This window comes from Ictalurus furcatus, chromosome 16, assembly GCF_023375685.1.
Source record: "Ictalurus furcatus strain D&B chromosome 16, Billie_1.0, whole genome shotgun sequence".
NCBI classification, from domain to species: domain Eukaryota; kingdom Metazoa; phylum Chordata; class Actinopteri; order Siluriformes; family Ictaluridae; genus Ictalurus; species Ictalurus furcatus.
Window position 1 is genome coordinate 16,584,838 of NC_071270.1, and position 25,748 is coordinate 16,610,585.

General features: G+C 38.7%; 1 protein-coding gene across 2 annotated transcripts; it reads right to left on the reverse strand.

Annotated features, from left to right (window-relative positions):
* Positions 1 to 3,325: 3,325 nt before the first annotated feature.
* On the reverse strand, positions 3,326 to 25,392 carry LOC128620498 (ferroxidase HEPHL1-like). Of its 2 annotated transcripts, XM_053645549.1 has the most exons (19): positions 25,204 to 25,392; positions 24,722 to 24,966; positions 23,204 to 23,416; positions 21,736 to 21,960; positions 20,980 to 21,234; positions 19,608 to 19,779; positions 19,318 to 19,448; positions 18,852 to 18,983; positions 17,071 to 17,276; positions 16,759 to 16,903; positions 16,318 to 16,530; positions 14,177 to 14,384; positions 12,899 to 13,038; positions 12,623 to 12,751; positions 8,269 to 8,375; positions 7,364 to 7,583; positions 7,039 to 7,178; positions 6,714 to 6,888; positions 3,326 to 4,961 (listed from the first exon to the last, which is right to left on the reverse strand). In XM_053645549.1, exons 1-19 carry the CDS (start codon positions 25,374 to 25,376, stop codon positions 4,945 to 4,947), a joined length of 3,246 nt encoding a protein of 1,081 aa, XP_053501524.1. In that variant the 5' UTR covers positions 25,377 to 25,392; the 3' UTR covers positions 3,326 to 4,944. The 2 variants fall into 2 exon arrangements, with proteins under 2 accessions (XP_053501524.1, XP_053501525.1); XM_053645550.1 differs by lacking the exons at positions 3,326 to 4,961; positions 6,714 to 6,888; positions 7,039 to 7,178; positions 7,364 to 7,583; positions 8,269 to 8,375 and adding an exon at positions 12,296 to 12,353.
* Positions 25,393 to 25,748: the final 356 nt, after the last annotated feature.

A 25,748-nucleotide genomic window follows, 5' to 3' on the forward strand; every position in this document is an offset into this window, starting at 1 on the left:
GATTTTTTGTCTTGTACTTTTGTCAATTTTGGAAGGACGTCCTGTTTTTGTTCACGTCATTGTGGTGCTCCGTTTTTTCTATTTGTTGGTGATGGCCTTCATGGTGTTCCATGGTACATCTAATGTGTTGGAAATTCTTGTATACCCCTCACCTGATCGATACCTTGTGACAAGTGAGATTTTTACAGGGGTGTGTAGACTTTTTATATCCATTCATTGTATATGATTAAAATTCACTTCATCCATGGGAAGTAAACATTTTTGTTCATTATACTGTATATTCCCAGTTTTCAAAATTTTTGCAGGTTGACACCTGTGTTGTATTTTTTTTTTTTTAAAGAGTTATTTGTTTCCTGCATAATATAAACAAAAAAAGATGTTTGTCTCTGTGTGAGTTGTGCATGTTCTCTCCGTGTTTGGTGGGTTTCTGTCTAGTGCTACTGTTTCTTCCCAGATTGGCTACTTTAAATTTTCCTTAGGTGTGAATGTGTGTATGCATGATGTTCTGCAATGGACTGGTGTCCCATCCAGGGTGAATTCTCCCATCTTGCACCCAGTGTAACCGGGAGTGGTACCAGAATTACCTTGAGCAGAATACAGCAGTTACAGAAGATTAATGAAAGAAAGAATGAATTAAATGTTTTAGCATATTTTAGCATATGTTAAAATTTTAGCATATGCCCTGATATGTCCTGAGAGCAAAGCAATTAATTGCTAATTAAGTTGAACTGTCATTTAAAATACTCAGTCTGATGGAAAGGAGTGAAAATGAAGGCTATGGAGAATCCTAAGGGAGCTAAAGATAATGGGTTTCATAACTTAGGAATTCAGGATGTAAAATTATATCAAAGAGCTTGGATATCCTAGTAAACACTGTTGGATCAATAGTGAGGGAGTGGAAGCTGCATCAAACCACCCAAGCACTACTAGTCCTGGCCCTCCCTCAAAACTTAACTTAAAAACAAGATAGAGACTAGTGAGGGAATCTACAGAAAGGCTCTCTGGACACTTTTCATCCTCAAAACCTGGGCTTCTTGTCAAAACTGAAGAGAGAATGGATGGAGCAAAATACAGGGGATATTACAAAGTAACCTGCTTCAGGCTGATAAATAAATAAATAAATAAATAAATAAATAAAGCATCAGAGAAACTTTACCTTTCAGTTAGACAATGGTCCCAAACACAAAGAGAGAGTGGTTAAAAAGTGTCCAAGTCCACATCTGAATCTCACTGAGAATTGTAGTCAACAAACAACAAACAATCCAACCAATCTGATGAAGCTGGAGCAAATCTGACAAGAAGAATGGGTGAAATTCACTTCCAAACAAATGCAAACAATGCTGGTAAATAATGAATTCTGACTTTACAATTTTTTTAAATTTACTTTAAGAGCGTATTGGTTTGCAATAAAAATACAGGCTGGAACAATTTGTGTGTCATTTGGAATCTGACAACTTTTAAGGGGGATGAACCAATTTGCAAATGTAATTTTAAAAAATGCAATTTCAGTATTTGGATATTACATTGGTAGCAGTTAGCCATGTTAGCCAGCAAATAGTATATTGAACTAAATCAACACCTTAAAACTGAATAGAGATAAAGAAAAAATGACCATAGCGAATGTTCTGCGTCAGAGGAATTAATTGCACCATGTGTGCAGGAATATTATCTAATAGATTCCTATACCACAAACCTCAAACCTGCCCATACAATACAGAGTGTCTAATATAATTTTTGAGTAACCAGGTATGAAAACATGCAGATTATTTTCATGGGATATTCCAGTGTCATTTTCAGTCCATTTCAAAATGGAGTCACTTTTCATCCTACAAGTAACAAAGAACACACAATAGACCATGCGGTTACACCACCGAAAAGTGGATTATTTTACATTTACATTTACATATAACAGCACGTCTGGATTTTGTTATTCCACTTATACCACAGCTATTTACCGATGATTACAATGTTTAATTTATTATCAAACAGCACATCACACATTTTAACAACTTATAGTTCCTCAGTCATCTTACATGAAGGGGTATACTTGGTCTGCACAATGTTTAGGTAGGTGGTACGTGTCAATATCCACATGAATGCCAAGACCCAAGGTTTCCCAGCAGAACATTGCCCAGAGCATCACACTGTCTCTGTCAGCTTGCCTTCTTCCCCTAGTGCATCCTGATGCCATCTCTTCCCCAAGTATGTGACGCACACACACACCCGTCTGTCCACATGATGTAAAAGAAAATGTCATTCATCAGACAAAGCTACTTTCTTCCATTGCTCCATGGTCCAGTTCTGATGCTCACATGCCCATTGTAGGCACTTTCGGCATTGGATCTGCAGCTACAGAGCCCCATATGCAGCAAGCTGCAATACACTGTGTGTTCTGACACCATTCTATGACAGCCACCATTAACTTTCTCAGCTAGCCCAGCTCCCCACATGCATTAATGATACTTGGGTGCCCATGATCCTGTTGATGGTTCACTGGTTGTCCTTCCTTGGACCACCGTTGGTAGGTACTAACCACTGCATACCAGGAACACCCCACAAGACCTGTCGTTTTAGAGATGCCCTGACCCAGTCATCTATAGCCATCACAATTTGACCTTGTCAAAGTCACTCAGATCCTTACGCTTGCCCATTTTTCCTGCTTCCAACACATCAACTTCGAGAACTGACTGTTCACTTGCTGCCTAATATATCTCACCCCTTGGCAGGTGCTATTGTAACGAGATAATCAATGTTATTCACTTTACCCGTCAGTGGTTTTAATGTTATGTGGCTGATCGGTGTATATCAACAATACAGTTGTTCCCTCACCAGCATCTCTCTCTCTCTCTCTCTCTCTCTCTCTCTCTCTCTCTCTCTCTCAAAAACCGCAACTTGTCATTTTACAGAGAAACCAGAGACCATTATCTCCAAAAAGCATGCACGGAAACTTTGCAACTGACACTAAAGACTCCTTCTATAAATGTCAAACATATTTATCCTAACAAAATTTTTTTTTTTAAATTTATTTATTTATTTATTTTTAGTGGACAAAAAAATAGGAGAATTTATTATAATATTTACAGTATTTACACTTATTACACATCAGTAGATCTATTTGAAATCAAGTAACAGTAATATATAAATATCACAAGTGCCATTTAACTAGCTATTTAGAGGTTTCTTTTACATTTTGATGCCTTGTTAAAGGTGTTGGACTTTATCTTCGGCATCTTATTCTATTCAGATGTTAAAGTATTTTTTGGCTGCTCATTCCTGGAACTAGGTTTCATTCTGTAGAATTTATTTATTTATTCATTTTCATATGATTAATTTACATGTGATTCATTTTCATGTGATTCATTTACATGTGATTCATTTTCATGTGATTCATTTACCTTTTCTCTTCTCTCCTCCCTTATCTTTCCCAAATATTTCATTGAGAAGAAGAAGAGGAAGAAAAAAAAAAAGAAAAAAAAAAACGAAAACCAAATTAAAAGTACCAAAAACCCATCCCCTGCCACCCCCCGGCTGATCATGGCTACTCAATAACTGTCGCTGGTTATATAAATATTATAAAACCCAAGAACAGGCACAAAAATTTAAGTGGGAAGTGTCTGTAACTCCATAAAGTATACAATAAAGGGATGCCATTTATAAATAATAATAATAATAATAATAATAAATAAATAAATAAATAAATAAATAAATAAATAAATAAAAATAATAAATTCATCTAAGTTAGGAGAGTATACAATACCTGTCTTTGCATTAGAGTACCAGCAACTATAATATATCTACCGTTCGCATCAGCGATAACGTTAGTGGACGAAAACTGTAACCTTTTGTCAATTAAAATAGCAACCCCTCCTACTTTCAAATTAAAGTTCGAGTGGAAAACGTTTCAAATATGTAAAAACCTTAGATCTCTTGACAGGATTTCCTCTGACGTTCCAACAAATAAATCTTAAAGGCGTGCCTGTCCCAGCCGGAGTGGGACCCCCCAACACACCCCAAGTCTCCATAAAACAAAGGGAGACAGCAGTGTTTCCCACCAAGAGTAAGCCGAACTAACCAACTAAATTACCTAAACAAAAAAAAATTCCAGTAAGAGAAAAGTCCCCTACTGACTTCAAATCTGATAAATAGTCTGCGCACTTTAACAAATATAATGTCCTTACCTTTTAAAGACTTTTAACAAATAATATAACACAGTGTAGCACGTAAAGATGAGGAAACAACCCTAACCCAGTCAGAGCATCAAAACAGAGAGGCACATTAATACAGAAGTAAATTTAAGAGGAGTGAGTCCACAAAATCTAGACGAAGTAAAGCACCGACAATATCTTCAATAAGAATCCGAATTCTGTAGAGCTGGAAGGCCGAGTGCAAAAAAAAAAGAATAAAAGTGAAAAAAAAAAAACTCCACTATATAGGTGATGAAGTTCACCCCGATATCAAGAGTTTAACGTAGTCTCCTGCTTCCTCCGCTGAAATAAAGTCCTTCTGGACACCGTTATATGTAATGCGAAGCCGAGCTGGGTGAAGTATTCCATAGCGAGCGCCCTCAATACCACGAAGTTGATGCCGAACCTCGTTAAACGCATATAAAAATTATTTAATAAAAAACAAACAAACACATTTTTTATTTGTTTATTGTTACTCTTAGATTATGTGGAGCACCTTCCATGCAAGTCCCTTTGTATAAGATGTTACTACAGAAAAAACAGCATATTAGAACAAGCACATTAAAGGTACAACGGTCAATATTTTTCATTTCTTATTAGTACACATAGAGTGATAAAATATGTAGAAATGATATTAAAACATAATAGTAATAATAATATAAAACAAAAACAAAAATTTTGGAGACTCGCCCTCAGGTCTGGAAGGTTTGTTTTATAGGCCCTTCACAACACAAATTCATCACCGCTCTATCTCGGTCAGTCAGCCAGATTTCTGTCCTGTGAACAAAAATATCACTTTGTGTCTTGAAAACAAAAACATAACGACAAGACACACAGTAAAACCAGAATAAACTTCAGCAGTGCTTTTTCCAAAATGGATTAATTTATTATTGGTGAATGGAATGAAGCTGGATGTTGCTCTAGGACAGGGTATAGTCATGTGAAAAAATAAGTGCACCCCATGGAAATTGTTGGCTTTTTTGACATATTTGGACAAGCAAACATTTGATTATCTTTGAAACAGTGCCTATTAATAAAGTTGATATATTTGAACAAAACCACAAGGACAATTAGCATTTTCAATCATTTATTCAACAGAAATATCAATATATGTGATATTCTTCTGTGGAAAGCACACCCAAGTACACCCTTGGCCTCAGAAATCAGTATTGTCTTCTTTAGCAGAAATAACTGGCCTCATAATTATCTTTATATGATGCAGAATTCATAGTTGAATCAATGAATGCATCAACAGTTGAATCAATGAATGCACCAGCAGTTGCAAGACTTACTAGCAGATCCTGTGATGAAATTTTTGTGGTTCTTGGAGACTTCTTTTGGCATCAGATGGTCTGCTCTTGGGCTGAATTTGTTGGGACAGCCAGTACTGGACAAATTGGTAGTCGTTTGAAATTTGCGCAATTTGTAGATTATTTTCCTTACAGTGGAATTATGTATTTACAGTGGAAAGATGTATATCTATTTGAAGGTATGATAAATGTAAGGGTGTACTTACTTTTTCCATGTGACTGTTCTGGGGTTTTTTGTTGTTGTTGTTAATTTAAAATGTGAACATTACTACAAGACAACAATTTCCATGGGGTGTACTTATTTTTTCACATGACTGTATTTCACACTGTCTGACCAATCAGATTCGAGAATTCAACTGAGCTCTGGTACAACTCCTATTAGCCACCCAGAATAGGTGGAAAATTTATGATCAAGCTTATTTTTTTTTTGGTACTTAAGAATTTACTCCTAGTATTTTTAATTTGTAATAGTTTTTCCCATGTTGTGCAGTGTATTATGTATTCATTAAAGACATGCCATTCTTGGTCTGTTTGGAATCAAACATTTCTAAACTCAACAAATACAATATGAAAACCTACGTTATACATCAGTTAGTTGGAGTCCATATATTTGATTAGAGAAGCAGCATTTCAAGACTATTATTTATTATAACAGCACCGATATATTTCCGTGTACTGTATGTATCACTTGTCTGTGTTCTCTAGATAAAATTCAAATTCTAGCAATGTTTCGTTACTGAAACCATACACTTACTAAGGGCTGTCAGTTAGTCTGTACATTGCATGCAACAATCTATCCAGCTGTGGCTTCTCTGGGATCTATTTTTGTTGACGGAGTAAAATAAACAAAATATTTGTACATATTGTGTTGTGTCTGAAAGCTCAGTTACTTAATATTAATTTCTTGTTTTTAGAACTGTTGTATAAACGCAATTTTACACTCTCAGTTGTGCTGTTGTACTGAATATCAGCCTCATGTCTAAGGCCAAAACACAGCTATGCTGATATTCAGTGCTGATACTGTTGCTCATGCAATATTGTTTAAATGTGAACAATGCAGTATACTGCACAACAGTTGTTTGTTTTTTTGGTCATTGTGTCATGATTCACACTCTTAGTAAAAGAGAAGTGCTGGTGTTTTGATTAAAAGAAACTATTTTGAGATTTTGTTTGTGGTGTTTTGGTAGTAAAGTAAAATAAAAATAATAATAATAATTACCTGGCTTGGAGGGTCTAACACTTTTGATGGTGTAGGTGGTCTCCATGCCTGCATGGATGTGGTCATCCACATGGCAGTGCAGCAGCCACGTTCCCTCAGTCTCTGCCATCATCTCCAGTGTCTGAAATATGCCTGGAAACAAGTCAAACACATCGGCCCGGTGGGGCAGGTCTGTCTGCTCCAAGGAAGAGAATTAAAGAAAGAAAGAAACAAGCTTGTAAATTGAGTATAGTTGGTTTTGGTTTAAGAATTATTTTTATTTAATTGTTGTGTTTTATTAGCATGCTGAAGAATCTTGTCTAGCATGATCTGTTTTCATTATCACCTTGTATATGAAGGTCTGGCCATGTAGATGTACTGTGTGCAGATCCACTTCATTACCCATCCCAAGCAGATACCAGTTTACCTTCTGCCCTACCTGCATGTTCAATCCCTGAAGGTTTCCATACACCTTGCCATTAATTGCTGAGAAAAGCAGGAGGATAGCATGAGGGATGAGTATAGAACTCAATGGATATACTGATTATGGACCCACAACATTGCATATTATAAAATTATTTTTACATTATAAAAGATATAAAACGAACACCTATGGCCTGGGTCATTTGGTAAGAAGTCAAGAATATGAAAGTTAGGTAGGAAAGTCTCACCATGCATTTTATTACTCTCTACAAAGTCATCATTTCTGATCAGTGGTTTTGAGCTGTTGTAGTGGGTTTTAATGTTTTGCTCCAGGTACCATGACATGTTCTCATCAAAGATAAAGAAAAGGAGAGCAAACTCTGCATCCACATCTTGTCTTTTTCTTCTCTGGTCTAGTGTCCCTTTCCTGCAGATCACCAGGGGTCCAATTAGCCCACTGACTGTGTCCTAAATATCCAATTCAACAGCAAACAAATTGTCACATCATGTTAAGTTCATAACGTCAAAAATAGTCTATGACATGCTAACTTGTTTAGCTAGATATTAAATTTGAATTTCCTCAAAACATCTCACACTTCTAATATCAATCTTAAAAATGAATAGTCAAATCAAAACGATCAACGATTTGCAAGCACAAACAGTTTTTCCCCGTCATAAAATAAACATCCCTTCTCCTTTGTTCAGGCAACATATGAGTCAAATTTATAGCTTTTTTTATTTCATTTCTTGGGTGGTAAAGAAATGCTTGTCAATATCTTTTGGGGGGTTTTCACCAGAATATTCATTCATTTAGTACTGAATCACACTGCAATGCCCTTCATTAGGTTACTGCTGCCACTCTGTGGAGAGTTACCACTCCTCCAGGTCGTCTACAGTAAATCAAAGACCAGTTTGCATTTAGGTCTTACAGTTAGGCTCCATTTAAGTTAAATTCATATGCTGTTATATTTTTTTTCCTAAAAGGCCATGGTATGATTAATGTTTTTATCTATAATTACAAATTTATGCATCTTAAGTGAATGATCAGTGTCAAAACATATTAAGTATAAAGATCAATATACTTAGTTTATAATAAAATCTAACACAAGGTACTATAATGTGCATGTGTTCATTCAGTACTCATAAGAATCACCTTAATGAAGTTCACAGTGGAGTAGTAAGCAAATGTGATGCAGTTTGGATCAGAGACGCCTGGGCCAGAACTCTCTCGAACAATCCACTGGTATGTACCCATTCTTCCTGCAGTTAATAATTACATCCTTCTATTTAAAAATTCATTTTTTTCACTCAAATAAGTTTTATCCAAAACTATGTATCCAAAACTTTCTCATTACTACTTAGAATTCACAGTATTGTATTTAAAACTGATACAAATATTTAGTTGAAAGATCACTGCATGCAAATGATAACACATGAATGCTTTTAACGCATAGTATTAATTGCTGTCATCAGTAAGTCAGTTAGTATGGTCCTCTATGCATGATGCATTACCATAACCATAACTTTTACCCCACGGCGAACTCGCAGTTGCAGTTCTCAGCATACAGTGCTCCCTACAAACATGGGGACGAGGACTACACTTCCCAGCCATGCCCGCGCTCGAGAACTGAGTACGAACACCTGTGCTTCACCATAAGTTATAAAGTACCTCGTAAACTTCAGCGTCTCGTGAAGTAAACATTCTGCAGTCTTCACTCAGTCGTTTCACCAAGCCGTTATTAGTAGTCTGGATTTTCCCGGGTTTTGGATTCTCTGCCTTGCCTTGTTAGAATTGTTTGCTCTATCGCCTGACCTTTATACCCTTCCATGTTTCGTCTTTCACCTGATCCACGCACTCTAAACTGTTTGTCCGCGCTGGTTTCCGACAAGGTACTGTAACAGATTATTTCGCCTACTATGGAGGCAGCGGACACCCCAGAGTGGCGACGCCTCATCCTGGAACAAAACCGCGTGAAAGCTGTGCAGCGGGACCAGATATCGCAGTTACACGAGCAAGTTTTGCATCTGAACGCTTCCGCGTTTCCGATCGCAATGCCTGCTGCTACATCTATGCATCCACCGCCGGCCGCCCCAACGTATGCCCAGCCAGCGCTGGCCGCGCACATTCCAGCCACGCCGGCTGCGCACATTCCAGCCACGCCGGCGGTGCACCACCCGCCTCTGCTTACACCGGAGAGATACGCTGGGGAGCCGGAATAATGCGAGGGCTTCCTGCTACAATGCGCGATGTTTTTTGAGAGCCACCTGGACATGCTGGAGGTCCGTAAACTGACCCACTTCATGGAGTTGCTCACCGGACGTGCCCTGGCATGGGCTATGGCGGAGTGGGAGCGAGGAGGTGGTGTCAGACCCTCGTTAGCGGACCTCCTCGCCCGTTTCCAACGCACCTTTGATCATTCCCCTGATGGCCGGGAGACCGGCCAAGAACTCCTGAATATCACACAAGGCTCGTGTGGTAGAATATGCCCTGGAGTTCCGCACCATCGCTGCCCGGAGCGGGTGGAATGAGCTGGCACTCAAGACCGCTTTCTGTCAGGGGCTAAACCCTGAGTTCGAGAGCTGGCATGTCGGGGCAAGCAGCTAACCCTAGATGACCTCATAGACCTAGCAATACGGCTGGACCGTCTGCACCGTACGAACCGCCCCATGCCAGTCCACTGCCACCAGAGCCGGTCCCACCAGCCGAACCCATGCAGCTCCGGCATACCCGGACCCACGAGGAGGAAATGGAGAGGCGACGTCACGAGTTACGGTGCTTCTATTGCGGTGAGGGCACCCACGTCATTCATCAGTGCCCCCATAAAAGGCCACGATCGACCGAAGGGAGCACAGACAGCCGACCTCGTCGCCATCGGGTGAGTCCAACCCAGTTATACTCTTCTCACATATTTGCTTTACCTGTTGTAATAGAACATTCAGACCAGTCTCTTGTCCTTTCAGCGTTCGTTGACTCCGGAGCAGCCGAGAACCTCATGGATGAGAGGACGGCACAGAATCTTGGCCTCCCCATACGTCCCCTGCTCCGACCTCGCGAAATCTAGTCCATAGACAGGTCCCCCATAGGAGGAGGAGTAATATCCCACAGCATGCTGCCAATCAACATAGAAGTTAGTGCCTTCCACCACGAAACCATCGTCCTATACCTCACAGTTTCTACCAGACATCCCGTCATTCTCAGCCTACCCTGGCTAGAGCTTCACAACCCCCAGGTCTCTTGGATCGACAAACAAATTGCTCAATGGTCCCTGTACTGTTTGCACAACTGTCTGAGGGACCCCACGGTCCCTGTGGCCACCACGACAGTGGAGAGTCCTAAGTCCCATGTTCCTGTTGAGGTCCCTCCAGAATATCGTTACCTCTGCGAGGTGTTCAACAAGGAAAGAGCAAGCGGTTTGCCACCACACAGACCCTACAACTGTGCCATCGACCTCCTACCTGGGGCCAGCCCACCTCGGGGCCATGTGTACCCGCTCAACCAAGCTGAACATCGGGCCATGGAAGAGTACATTCAGGAGGCACTCCAGCAGGGATACATTTGACCCTCCACGTCCCCTGCGTCTGCCGGGTTCTTCTTCATAGAGAAGATAAGAGGGGGCCTTCGACCATGTATTGATTATTGGGGCCTCAACCAGGTGACAGTGAAGTACTGGTATCCTCTGCCACTCATTCCTGCAGCCCTTGAACAGCTATGGTCCGTGACCATCTTCACAAAGCTGGACCTACATAGCGCGTACAACCTGATTGGCATCAGGGAGGGGGACGAGTGGAAAACGGCCTTTAGTACCACCTCCAGGCACTACAAGTACTCAGTCATGCCGTATGGGCTCGCTAACGCCCCCTCAGTCTTCCAGAACCTAATCAATGACGTCCTGAGGGACATGCTGGGGAGGTGCGTCATCGCCTACATTGACAATATCTTGGTATATTCGACATCCCTAGAGGAGCACATCAAGCATGTCCGGCAAGTATTGCGCCGCCTGCTGCGATACCAGCTTTATGTAAAGGCAGAGAAGTGTGAGTTCCACCAAGACATGATCTCATTCCTAGAGTATGTCATTACCCTAGGGTATGTCAGAGGGGAGTCGCCATGGACCAACGCAAGATCCAGGTTGTCATGGAATTGCCCACTCCCCGGACCATCAGGGAGTTGCAACGTTTCCTTGGTTTCGCAAACTTTTATCGGCGGTACATTCCAGAATTTAGTAAGGTGGCACAACCCCTGACGTCCGTCCAGCGTGGTAAGCCCAGCCGACTCCTTTGGACCCCAAATGCCCAGGAGGCTTTGGAGAAGCTTAAACGGGCCTTTACCACGGCCCCCATCCTCAGACACCCGGATCCCTCCAGACTGTTCTTCGTGGAGGTTGGTGCTTCTGAGGTGGTAGTGAGGGCCGTTCTGTCTCAAAGATTCGGAGACAAACCCAAGTTGCATCCCCTAGCATTCTTTTCTCGAAAGTTATCACCCGATGAACGCAACTATGACGTGGGGAACCGAGAACTCCTGGCAGTTAAATTGAGGAGAGGAGTGGAGACACTGGTTGGAGGGTGCCATCCACCCATTCATAATCTACACAGACCATAAAAATTTAGAGTACCTGAGGACCGCCAAACGTCTCACGCCCCGCCAGGCTCACTGGTCCCTTTTCTTTTCCAGGTTCCAGTTTACTCTGTCTTATAGGCCAGGAACAAAGAACACGAAGGCTGATGCACTGTCTCGAATCCACTCCCCAGAAAGTCGGGTGGACCAGGAAAGTTATATCTTGCCCCCCTCCTGTATAGTTGGCACCTTGGAGTGGACCCTTGATCAAGCCTTAGCCCGTATCCCCAGGTCACGAATCCCGACAGCCTGTCCTCCCGGTAAACAGTTCGTATCGGAACGGTACCGTCTGGAACTCATCACCTGGGCCCACACGACACCAGCGACGGGTCATTCGGGAGCTCACCGCACTTACCAACTGCTGGCCGAGAAATATTGGTGGCCCCACATGCCTAGGGAGTACAGCGCGTCGTATCCTCATGCTCCACTTGCGCGCAGTCTAAGGTGCAGCGTGTGCTGCCGGCCAGAAAATTGGTACTTCTACCCACTCCTGAATGCCCGTGGTCCCACCTGGCTCTGGATTTCATAACGGACTTGCCGGAGGCACAAGGTAACACCGTGATACTGGTGATCGTCGATCGTTTTTCGAAATTCCTGCGCCTAATTCCACTACCGGCCATCCCCTGTAACAATAACTAATATATTTATTTGAGTAATTGTCATTGTAAAATTACCTAAGATGTTTTACTAAATTGTATTTGTATTATTAGACTCTACAATATGTTAAAGGCAATATAAGTACACAGGAAAACATTTTAAGGATATTTATATTTACAATATTCTGTAAATTATAAGAAATATATTATTTATTAGCCTATTAGACATTTAAAACTTGTTTTTATTAAGCAATACTGTAGGGTGGTTTTGCAATAGAAAGTTGAGGATTTCTCACCAGGCAACACAGGTTTTGGATTCTGAGGTGAAGTCTTCACTCCATGAGGCTGAATAGAGTATGGACGGCTAGCCTTATTAAGAAATGTAATATGAAGAACTTCACCGACCTCTGCTCTGATGACTGGACCTAACAAAATATGCCCACACACACACACACACACGCACGCACAGAGTGACTGTTTTAAAGATGACAGTCACACGGCATGATAATTAAGTAATAGCAAAAAATAATAGCATTTTTTTAAAGAACAGTTAGAGAACCACAACTTTGTACCCAGAATTTCCAGATGTTTCTCTGAAGACTGCCGCTGCTTCCTGGTGCTGAAGGTGGCATCAGTGTACTCTCTATAAACCACTTTTTTATATTTGGAGCCAAGCCTATTCTCACCAGTCCCCACAAATATATTGCCTGGACTAAGAAACAGAGTATCCATTACAAGTTCAATAAATTCTGCCACAATAATAAAGTCACAATGCAAAGGACTCAAAAAATCAAATATGATATTATGAAAAGACCATATCTATTTATTTAGAAGGGAAAAATCTAATGGATTCTGATTCTGACTTAATACAGAAGCAGAAAACATACAGTAAAGTCACTCTGAACCTTATAATTTGCTTTTGTTTGTTTGTTTAAACATGGCATTTAAATCACATCACTGGCTACCTGTGTCTTAAATGAATTTAAAATACTGTTATTAATTTTCAAATGTCTTCATGGTGGTGCTCCTACATACCTTTATAATATGATCACTAAATATAAGCCTGCTAGATCACTTAGGTCATCCAACAGCAACCTGCTGTTTGTACCCAAAACGAGGCTGAAAAGTGGGGAGTCGGCCTTTAGTCACTATGGGCTTAAACTGTGGAGCTCTCTCCCCGACAGCATACGTGCAGTTGATTCAATTAACACTTTTTAAAAGTATCTCAAAGCACATTTGTTCACTGGGGCCTTTCCTCAATCCAGTTAATTTTCCATACTAGATTTTTTTTGTATTCTTTTATTTATTCTATTTTATTTTCTTATCCTTTTATTATATTTTATATTTTATTTTATTTTCCTGTCTTCTGTAAAGAACTTTGTAAACATTGTTTTAAAAAGTGCTATATAAATAAAGCTGTACTTACTTTCAGGCAATTATTCTGAGGTTGTAAACTGGTCAGATTGGGAAAATTGTCATTGTAGTGATTTGTCTTTTTATTTTAAGAAATGGGAAGCTGAACCCACTCTTGGAAAAATTTTATGATTTTTCAATCTCCTTGGAAAATGTGTTGGACATGTGATAGTTAGAGGTATTGGGCATATGTGTTGGACATGTGACAGGTAGACGTTAAATTATAAGAGCCTCTCGGGGTTTCAGATATGCACATTCAGGTCACACCATACCAGTATACCAGAAAAATGAGACTGTGCATATTCAAAGAATATGAATTTCTATGGGTGCTTTTGTTCCATTTTCTGTTGTCTCATGACATTTTGTATGGAACTGCTATCCTATTGTTCAATTCAGAAAAGCATTTATGGCCTGGGATACTTGAGCTTTGTGTATACCTATTTTCCTCTGTGGTGTTGAAGTTCTGGAGCTCCCAGGTGCGATTTGGTGAGTAGTCCCACTCTATCTCTTCTGAAGAGATGTAGTAGTGCGCTGTGGGAGCAGAGGGATGAGCAGACGAGCTGTGTCCGCAATTCTTTACTCTGTACTGCTGCCTCATCCCTCCCATGTAATGGTCACTCACTTTGCAGCTCACCTCAAAAAGCCCTGTACTCACACACAACCAGACACACATGCACATATAACATATGAACCACCCACAGTTCAACAGGCCAGTGGGTTTAACTAATGCTCTTATACACATCAATTAAGAGCAGCTGAAAATCTTAGTATTAGCAAAGCACTATTGGTTAAATAGGTTAAGTACAACAACATTGGAATGATTTCTTTATTCTCTGAACCCTCCCATTCCCACCCATGTAGCCTACGGTTGTAATTATTTGTAAGGGGTTTTCTCAGTCACATAATACATGTGTGCTGATGCCATTAATAATATTTTTTCAATTATGTTCTACATATTTTCCAGGTTATTTGTACTAGTACAAACTGTCTATTGCTCCTTTAAGCCAAAATAGGTGTGGTGCATAATTTTAGCTGTGCCTAGCGTTAGTATGCTGAGCAGTGGTTGCTTGTTCACAGGGTCAAGCCGTTCAGCAAATATTAATCTCCATATACTGCATATGTTTTAAATTACATTGAAATACAAATTACTTCTTGAGTGAACAATGAACAAATTAATAAATTTTGTTAATTGACAGATATATGTTGATTTTCCTTTGATTTGCTCGTGTGGACAGGACACTTGACAGAATGACAGAATTGCCAGAGTAGGCTAGTTTAAAAATACCATGAGATCTTAAATCTAATAAAATTCCACAAAATGGCAGACAGTGTGTCTATGATGTACTGAACCATCTCTATTGTAAGACATACTGCAAATATTGGGAGAGGGAAAAGGGAATTATGGAGTGGATAATGTACACCAGAAATATGTGTGAAATACTTGTTTCCCTATGGAAAGCCTAAGGAAAAGAAAAAACATGTCTCCCTTATCCAGTGTCCAAATCTGGGGGCAAGTTTCAGGTCTTTTATGTGGTTTGTGAGATGTAGTTGGGCTAGAAATGCTGCTGAAAACTGTTAACCCTGGTTAATGATATTACCTCAAACACAGTCAAAGACCTTTATTTATAACCACTCAAAATGGCCTGCTAAACTGTATGCTAGATTAATGTATCTTGTTGATTCTCAACTGCCTATTATGGAGTTACTCTAAAAATTTACTAGATAGTAGCTTATAGGATAATTCAAGGACGACAGCCCCTGGACTTAGTTTTTTTTGGGGGGGGGGGCAGAACGAGTAAAGAAAATAGAAGTAAAAGATTTATACCATGTTATCCAGCCTTCTATCTGACTGATCATTGGCTACCTCCTTATATGAAATAATTTATAGTTGGATTAGGAAATATTACCTAAAATCTCCTGTCTGCACAGTGCTAAATTTATCACTTTGTCTACTTAGAATAATTTGTTATGCTATTGGAAATTAATGCAAATTCAAGTCAAGTTCAATAATTATTATTAATTTCACTCTTGCAAAATTTCCACTGGGCATCTGCAATGTTGGTTCTTGTGAATTCCACTGAATTGTTTGTAATAGAATTAACAGAAAATCTTTAAATGCTTTATTCTGGTCAGGGTCATGATGGATTTGGACTCTATCCCAGAAACACCAGGAGTGAGGTGGGAATACACTCTGAATGGGATGCCAGTCTATTGCATGCCACCACGCATACACTCATCAACAACTAGGTGTAATTTCAACAGGTCAATCCACCCACTTCATGTGATATGACAATAGGAAAAAACTGGAGAACCTGGAAGAAACTCACACAGGAACAAGGAGCAACATGTCGGAAGGCAGACATTGAACTCAGGCTTGAACCCTGGACCCTGGATTTGTGAGGCAGGGCTTGTCAAATTTGGTTTTCAAAACGTGGCTTCAGAAAGTAAAACCCTTAAAGTTAAATCCTCAAGGCTGCAATGCAATGTAATTATGTTATAATTTGTATGAATTGCATATGTTTAAACCTTTTTAAAGAAAAACCCTGGTATATGGAAATACACCAAAGACATGACTGACCAGTTGTATCTGGTTTCATAAAAACCCTGACAGCAGTGTGTGGAAACACAGCAAGGGTGTCGCGGGTGATGCCGTCTCTGCTGAAGGTGTTCCCCTGGAAGTAAATTCCATGCATATCCTCTTCTGTGCCAAGTCCTAAGAGGTGCCACCTGACCCGTTCACCCGCACACATCTCCAGTCCTGGTAGATTCCCGTACATGTAGCCATTCACCGCTGTACCACATCGACGATGAAACGCACAGATCAACTAGTTAGCAAATATGGAATATCATATATTTTTCTATTGTAATTAATGAAAAAAAATTTGTCCATTTAAGAATAACAAGAAATTAAAATACACCGTTAAAACTAATCTAAGCTTTTCACATTGAAAATTAAATGAAATTTTCATTTGTGTACTGAGTTATAAGATGATAGTTATGAAATGAGTGTGCATGGTACCATGCATCTTGTTGCTTTCCTGAAATCCTTCATTCTCTGGGTCAGATTCATTTGTCCCATATATCTGAATGTTCTTGTTCAGATACCAGCTCAGGTTTTCATCCATCACAGAAAAGAGCAAGAAGAACTCTTTGTCCACATCCGTCTTACAGTATAAACAAATAATTAAGATTATGTTAAAATGTATCGTTTATATAAATCACTCCTTAGAAGCCATAATCGATCAGTCCATCTAGTCAAAATGTTTATATTCTTAAATGTGAGTATGCACATTGTTGTTTCCCTTGGTATGCATTGTAGAGAATATAATACCTGGGTATTTTTGGAGCTCAGTGTACCTCTCTTACACACAAGCAGGGGTCCAAAGAGGCCAGAGTTGGTGTCTCTGACAGGGTCATTTGAGGAGAAGTACAGGTAAGAGATGCAGGACTGGTCACTCTTAGAAGGTGCCTCTCTCACATGCCATGTATAGTTGAAGGAACCTCCTGGATGCACGTGAGAACCCTTTTTCTCTGTATCTGAGAGCCAAATATAAAGGATGACAAAAAATATAAACCTGGAATTAACTTGTTATAATTAATTACGACAATAGATACTTAACACTGGTTCCAAACCAACTCTCATATAAAATGAGTTCTAACAAGCAATTAGAACATGATTTTCCAAAACCAATTTATCTCGGTCAGGGTCACAGAGGACCCAGCACAGGTGGATGGGATGCCAGTACATCCCAGGGCATCATGCACACACATTCACACACTCATTCACACCTAGAGCCAATGGTATCCACTGTGCCACCATGCCATCCACAACTGTAACAGATTTGTTGAATTTCATAGTAATAAATATAAATATATATATAAACATTTATTCATCCATCTTCTATACCGCTTATCCTTTTTCAGGGTCACGGGGAACCTGGAGCCTATCCCAGGGAGCATCGGGCACAAGCCGGAGTACACCTGGGTGCTAATCCATCGCATATATATATATATATATATATATATATATATATATATATATATATATATATATATATATATATATATATATATATATATATATATATATACATATATATATATATACATATATAATTTTTTTAAAAAAATTTTTTTTTTTGGACTTCCTCAACCAACACCAGTGTGTAGCATGAGCCTGGATGATGCGATGGAAGCCGTAGTGCACCAGACACCAGCTATAAATGGAGAAGAGAGAGTGATGTAGCCAATTCAGAGATGGGGATTATTAGGGGGGCATGGTAGAGAAGGGCCAATGAGAGAATTTCACCAGGACACCGGAGTTATACCCCTACTCTTTTACAAGTAGTATCCTGGAATTTTTAATGACCACCGAGAGTCAGGACCATGGTTTAAAATGTCATCCAAAAGACAGTGCTGTTTTTTGCAGTGTAGTGTCCCAGTCATTATACTAGGGCATTAGGCCCTACACAGTCCTATGAACTGTTGAGTACCCCCTGCTGGCCTCCATAATACCACTTCCAACAGCAACCTTAGTTTTCCCTCAGGAGGTCTCCCATCCAGATACTGGCCAGGCTTAACCCTGCATAGCTTCAGTGAGACCTAAGCAAGAACTGTAGGGAGATATGGTTCTGGCCACAGCTACAAGATTATAAGTTAAAAGTACTTAGGTAATTATACATGTAAAATAAACACTTACCACTTGTTTTCTTATTTACCTATCCATAGTCTTTCTGCATATTTTTTACTTTATTTATTAATTTACCACTTGTTTTCTTATTTTCCTATCTATAGTCTTTCTGCATATTTTTTACTTTATTTATTAATTTACTTTATTTATTAACCATAAAACACCCAGAAAGTTTATAATAATATAGAAACAACAATAACTTTTGCACAGTGACTACCTATTAGTTGCAGCACCATGCAACACACCTGGAGTCAGTTCATAGTTACTATATATATATTAATGTACACTTTTACCTAGAGATATTTTTTAACAAGTATATTTGTTACCAGCTGCTTCTCATACACATGTAAGAAAAAAACAAAATTACAACTGCAAAATATAACTGGGCAGTGAAAGTAGAAAATGTTTGGTTGTCTTCTCACCATCCTCATATTCAGCTCCCTCAGATGACTTTGTGTACTGCAGGCCATGGGGCTGGATGCTGTAATTTCTATCAGCTTTGTTCAGAAATGTGACCTGTAAAGTATCCCCAACCTCAGCTCTTAGTACAGGACCTGAGGAAGAACAAAAACGAATAGTAATGTAGAAGGTAATGAAAATATCAATAAAACAGTACTGTATAAAATCTCTCTATCTGAATGATATATGGAAATATAACTGCAGTATCTGTGACATTTCATATGCTTTGAAGTGCACATCAGGATCTCTGGTTATAATCCCCATAATGTTCCTATATAATAATAATAATAATAATAATAATAATAATAATAATAATAGTAATAATAATAATAATAATGTTTTCATTCACATAATTCTTTAATCCCTTAACTGGCTAAACTTTATATACCAAATACACAATCAAAGTCAAATTTAAAAAGGGATGTCTACCTAGTATGCCCAGGTGTGCATCCGTGCTGATCTTTTTGGTAAAAGTGTGATCAGTGTATGCTCTATATACCACCTTGGCATATTCTCCACCAAGATGACCATTATCCTTCCTGAAATACAGCTCTGAATCTCTAAGAAGAATAAAAAAGAAAGTAGATAGCATATAGCACACATCTTTGAATGATGCAAGAGGAAATTCTAGACAAAAACTGTACAGGTAAGCAACAGTTCAAAACACTATGATGAATCATTTTAAAATAGTCTGAATAGAATTTATCACAGATTCATACCTCCCACTTTCAGTCAGTGAAACCTTAGTCAGTCTGTCTATCCCTGATGGGGCGTAGTTCCATCGAACCAGCTCAGCAGCAATGAAGTACTTCCTCACTATTCCATTCAGAGGAGTGACAGAGTTTGTCTTCCCAGCACACAGTGAAACATGGAACAGTGCCTGCATACCATCTGCACACAAACATCATTACTCATTGTGTGTGTGTCTATGTGTGACTGTTTTTGTGTCTCTGTCTCTGTGTGTGTGTGTGTGTGTGTGTGTGTGTGCGTGTGTGTGTGTGTGTCTGGGTGTGTGTATACGTGTGTGTCTGTGAGTGTGAGTGTGTTTCTGTGTGTGATTGTGGCAAAGGTTTGCATAGCTTTAGGACAACTCACAGGTTTATTATTACTATCAGTAATTTTTGTGAACAGAAAGGCCAACAAGGCCAAATATTTCTAGTATACCTAGTGATATTATCATTTGCATTTGCATTTCCCTTTATAACTGTAATTCAACTAATCGCTAATAATTTATTTGCAAAGAATTTAAATCTATTCAGGTGCATTATTTAGTAGAACAGCAGACATTGCATATTCTTCCTGACATGTCTGTTCTAACTCTAGCATGCTGTTTGTCCAATCTTCTGAAATGTTTATAATAATTTTTTCAGCTTTGTTATTTTGCCTTCTTCAAATCAACTCTGAAGATCAAGAGAGTCATAGGAAAACAGGATATAGCCTGTTATCTCATTAATATCTCATTAATAACTTGCAATTCTGTTTATAAAAGATCAATTCTTTTTAAATGCAAAATTATGGGTGCTGCAAACTTTCATCCCATATATCTGGATCTTCAATTGCATGCTTCAAGATATACTATATGGCCAAAAGTATGTGGACACCTGAACTTCACAACCAGAATTTTTTTTTTTTTTGCTTTCCAAAACCATGGGCATTAATGTGGAGCTGGTTCTCCTTTGCTTCTATAGCAGCCTCCACTCATCTGGGACATCTTTCCACTAGACTTTGGAACGGGACTGTGGGAATTTGAGCCACAAGATGATTAGTGAGGTTGGGCAGTGATGTTGGACAAGAAGGCCTGGTGTGCAGCCTGCATTCCAGTTCATCCCAAAAGTGTTCAGTGTGGTTGAGCTTAGGGCTCTGTGCAGGCCACTCATGTTCTTCCATACCAACCTTGTTAATCCATGCCTTCTTCGACCTCATTTTATGCACAGAGGCATTGTCAAGCTGGAACAAGTTTGGTCAAGACCCAAAACTTTGTGGCAACAGTTTGGGGAAGGCCCTCTTATGTTTTTAATGGCCAGATGTCCACTTTTGGCCATATAGTGTACTTCTTTCAAATGAAATACTTTCTCAAAGCTAAAAGTGTACCTTGCAAGTGGCTGTTAACCTGACAGTTCAGCAGCCATCTTCCTAGTGTTAAGGGCTCCATCTCTGCAGTCATGAAAGAGGCAGGAAACACACTGACACTGTCAACACGATGTCCTTGAATCAGCAACGTCTGCCCATGAAAATGTGCCGAGTGGATGTCCACCTCATTGCCCATGCCAATAAAATGCCATGAAATTTTTTTGTTCTGGCACATCTCAATCCCAGGAAGGTTCCCATACACATATCCATTAATAGCTATAAAATGAGATAAAGAATGATATTCATTATGAAAAACATCATATCACAACTCTTTAAGGCATTTCTCAGATTTCTTGGGTATCGATATGTATCATGATATATAGGTTTGCTCACGAATTGCTGAGAGTGTTACTTTAAAAACTGTTCAATTATTTAAAAAATATAAAATTTTTTACAGTAAAAAATCTTTTGATTTATAAATATAAACATATATTTAACAATGAAAAGGTGAAAGATTCTTTACATTTTTGTAAACATTTTAATGTTATAATTTTGAAAATTAAGTAAAAAAAAAAAAAAAAAGCTCAGGTGCTTCCTGTCACTTTGTAATTTTTTTCATTTATTGAAAAATCATGATACTGACAATATCTCAGAACAGTATAGATAGTATCATTATAATGATATCAACATATTGTCCAGCCTTAGTATTATTAGTTTCAGAATTTCACTAGTATTTAGTCCATTCAAAAAAACACAGGTATCCAAATAAATAACTACCGTTCATCTGATTAGAATATTGGAAGTCTTGATCAGAGGGGTCAACATCAGCTGGCTCCAAACAGAAGGTTTGAATGTTTTCATCTAGGTACCAGCTCAAGTTTTCATTCACCACACTGAACAAGAGGAGGAAGTCCTTATCCACATCTGTTCTTTGCACCTGAGAGTAGGTAACCCCTGATGATCTCTGGAAATGCATTGCTTCAGAAACAGACTGCAGGATCCCTAAGTGAAATAGACAGTGTGTATACAGATATACAGTTCCTTCCAAAACTATTGGAATGGCAAGGCCAATCCATTTATTTGTACTATACACCAAAGACATTTGGGTTTGAGATAAAAAGATGGAAGATGAGCGTTTACATCTAGATGTGTTAAACAACATAAAACATAGTACCTTTTTATATCAGACCATCCAATTTTTAGCAAGAAAAAGTATAGGGACAGATAAGTCTTAATCTTAGTCTTAAATAAATTAAAGTAAATAGCACATAATACATTTGGTTGTATATCCCTTGGGATGCATTAAGCCTACGACTCACTCACATCAGCAAGTTGTTGGTTTCTTCTTTTGTAATGCTTTTCCAGGCTTTTACCACAGTCTCTTTCAGTTGTTTGTTTCGGGGGGGGGGGGTTCTCCCTTCAGTCTCCTGCCCTGTTTAGTTTGTTCACAATGTCACTGACTGTTGTTTTGGGGTTTTTCTTCACAGCGCTCACAATGTTTTTGTCATCAGCTGTTGATGTTTTCCTTGGCTGACCCATTTGGTGTCTGTTGCTCAGTACACCAGTGGTTTCTTTCTTTTTCAGGACATTCCAAATTGTTGTATTGGCTGTGCCCAATGTTTGTACAATGCCTATGATTGGTTATCCCTCTTTTCCTAGCTTCAGAATGGCTTGTTTTTTCCCACAGACAGCTTTCTTATCTTGATGTTGGCTTATCATTTTGAACAAAAATACTATCTTCATAGGTAAAACTGAAAGCTAAAACCAAGAGTAGATGTTCAGAAATGTTTATTGTTTAATCTAACAGGACAAACCTGGGCAACAAGACACACCTGTTGGTCACATGTTCCAATTTTTTTCCTCACCTACAAATCAGGTGGTATGATACAAAATGTGCTGTGTTCTATGTTGTTTAACAAGTCTACCTATAAATAACCGGAAATAACAGCTGAAATTCTAAACTTTATTCTCATATTTGATCTCAAACCCAAATGTCTTCAATCTACAGCAAAAACAAATTAATTGGCCTTGCCATTCCAATAGATTCGTAGGGGATTGTACATGGATAAACATTGAAAATTTTATAGCAATATGATGTGAAAATTATGTTAGAATACCCAATATGTCTTACTTGTATGTCTTATCTCAGTTAAGTGTTAGTTACTAGGTGTGTACACATACTGTATGTGAATGGAAACAACAAATGAGTGTCATTTGAAATACTCATCATTTGAAATGAAAGTACCTTTCTTGCAAGTCAGCAGGGCACCTATGAGTCCAGAAGAGATGTCTTTGAAGGCCACCACATGTGAATGGTAAGCCCAAGTCAGACAATTGGGATCTCCTTTAGTGGGTGCAAACTTTTGCTCCACTGTCCATGTATAAGTGTATGTACCACCAGGAGGAACACCATCATCCAGTTTATTTGCTCCAGAAGTTCCATCTGGATATAGGGCCCCTAATACACATATCATCCATTCAATCCTAGTTTTGCATATGCATATAATGGTTATTTTAAATACATACATACATATATATATATATATATATATATATATATATATATATATATATATATATATATATATAATGTTGAACATGAAAAGTTTGCCCTAGAATAATTATTATTATTACTCATTATTATCATTATTATCAGTAATTAACATAATCACAGTTTCCTGATGCTTTTCATCTTCATTCATGCTTCATTCAGCTTCTGAGCCCATAGTTGTTGAGTGTTAGTACAAGGTTTGAAAATAAGAGATTTTATTATGCTGTGGAATTATTATTCCTATATTATTCCTAATGACAATTTTTGACCTGCTTAACAAGTCATAATGAGTCAATTAAGGAGTCTATCATGTAAATTAAGCAGTATCTCTCATATTATATTTCTATGACCCGTTATTCTATGTTGAGACCAAGCAGTCTTTGAGGAATCATAAATATAATTAAAGCTGCAAGCAGGGAGCCAAGCACCCAGAATCAGTGAGTCGCATATTCACAAACACGCTACAATTGTTGCATAAGCAAGCACAGAAACACAGAGCCATAACTGTAGGTAAAGGGATTCAAGAATGGTTTGTAGTTGAACTCATCCTAACTCAGGGAATCCAGGGATTCATTTAAAATTTTGGATACATGGTTCAAAAGTTATGAGCATAATCATGCTTCCAAATTAGGCCCAAATTTGAGCCAATTGTGGCGCTAGAGCACTGGCAGCACATGGCTCAAATTTGGTCAGAATGTTCCTTAAACCCTCCCCTGTCAGTGTGCCAAATTTCCCAATTTTTCCCATATGATTCTATGGGGTGGCATAGATACCCTAGCCAGAAGAAGCAGAAGAAGAAGAGGTGGAATAACAGTAGGGTGCCTACACACCTTAGGTGCTTGGCCCCCTAATAAACACCAATTGTCTGTTAGGTACATTCAGTATACCAACCCAAAATAGCAGCACAGTGTTTTGGTTGGTTTTGGCACACAGTACAAAATACAAGGTAACAAATAGGCTGGGTAACCCAGGTAACCCTGTTTCCTTCAAGGAAAGGTTTTTGTTTGTTTGTTTTAAAGTAATAAAAAACAAATCATAATTATTTAAACTGAGCATTGTGTGATAGAGGAAACTAATCTACTGAATAAATGTTTTAGTACATCTTTAGTACAAACTTCATTCTGCTTTTTCGGAAGACAGTTTAAAAACCACACATTTTAAATGTATATTCAGTGTGTTTTGAATAGAAACGATTATGCAGACATGTTTTACCCTCTGAATCTTTCTCATAGTGGACTCCATGTGGGTGAATTGAATATCTTCTGGAGGCAAAGTTCTTCAGGTGGATCACTATGACATCTTCAACCTCAGCCCGAATTACAGGCCCCAGGTAACCCAGCCAAGTGGGTTTGAGGATCTCCCGTGTGTATGTCGCATCTGTGTACTGCCTGTATATGGCTTTCTTATACACATGGCCAATCCGATGGGGACCTTGAAGCATGAACAGTGATGCATGCCTAGAACACAGTGAACAATATAATAGACTCTAATACTGATACTGTATATTATTTTAGTTTTATAATTGTATAATGCCTTAATAATCATTGCACATAGCACCTTATTTTTAAAGATTTTTGTAGGTAGGACTGTGTGAGACAAATATACAAGGTTGATATTGTGTGTGTGTTGGGGGGGTGTTAACAAATAACAAATAAAAAATGGCATGAAATAAATGGTAATATATAGAAACTCACTCATTCTGAGTAACTGGTTTCCCGTTTATGTGATTATAACCACCTGGTGCATAATCCCAGTCCTCTTCTCTTATCCCAATAAAGAAAGTTCGTGTGATGCCTTCATTTTTTTCAACAAGAGTGCAAAAACTGATTAGATTAAATAAACACCACCGATTTACACGAAACTCCATTCTATAAACTGTAGCGTGTCCTCATTGAAGTGCACAGAAAGTTGTGAAATAGACAATGATGTGGGAGGTGACACATGACAGCGGATTTCAGCCTATGAGAAATGAAGCATTGTTCCTACAACCATGCAATTGACATGCTCATAAATCCTTTTTTGTTTTGTTTTGAGTTTTTCCATTTCATTTTTTTTTGTTATATGATAGTGATCTTTATTAATATGGTATGGTAAATTGTTATTGTGGTTTAACCATAATTCTAAAATTTATTAAGAAATAACACATATGACATTCTCTTTTGAGTACATATTTCAGTAGACATAGTGGTTTGCCTTTCAGTGGATGATACTGGACACTCACTTACTGCAGGTAAACCCA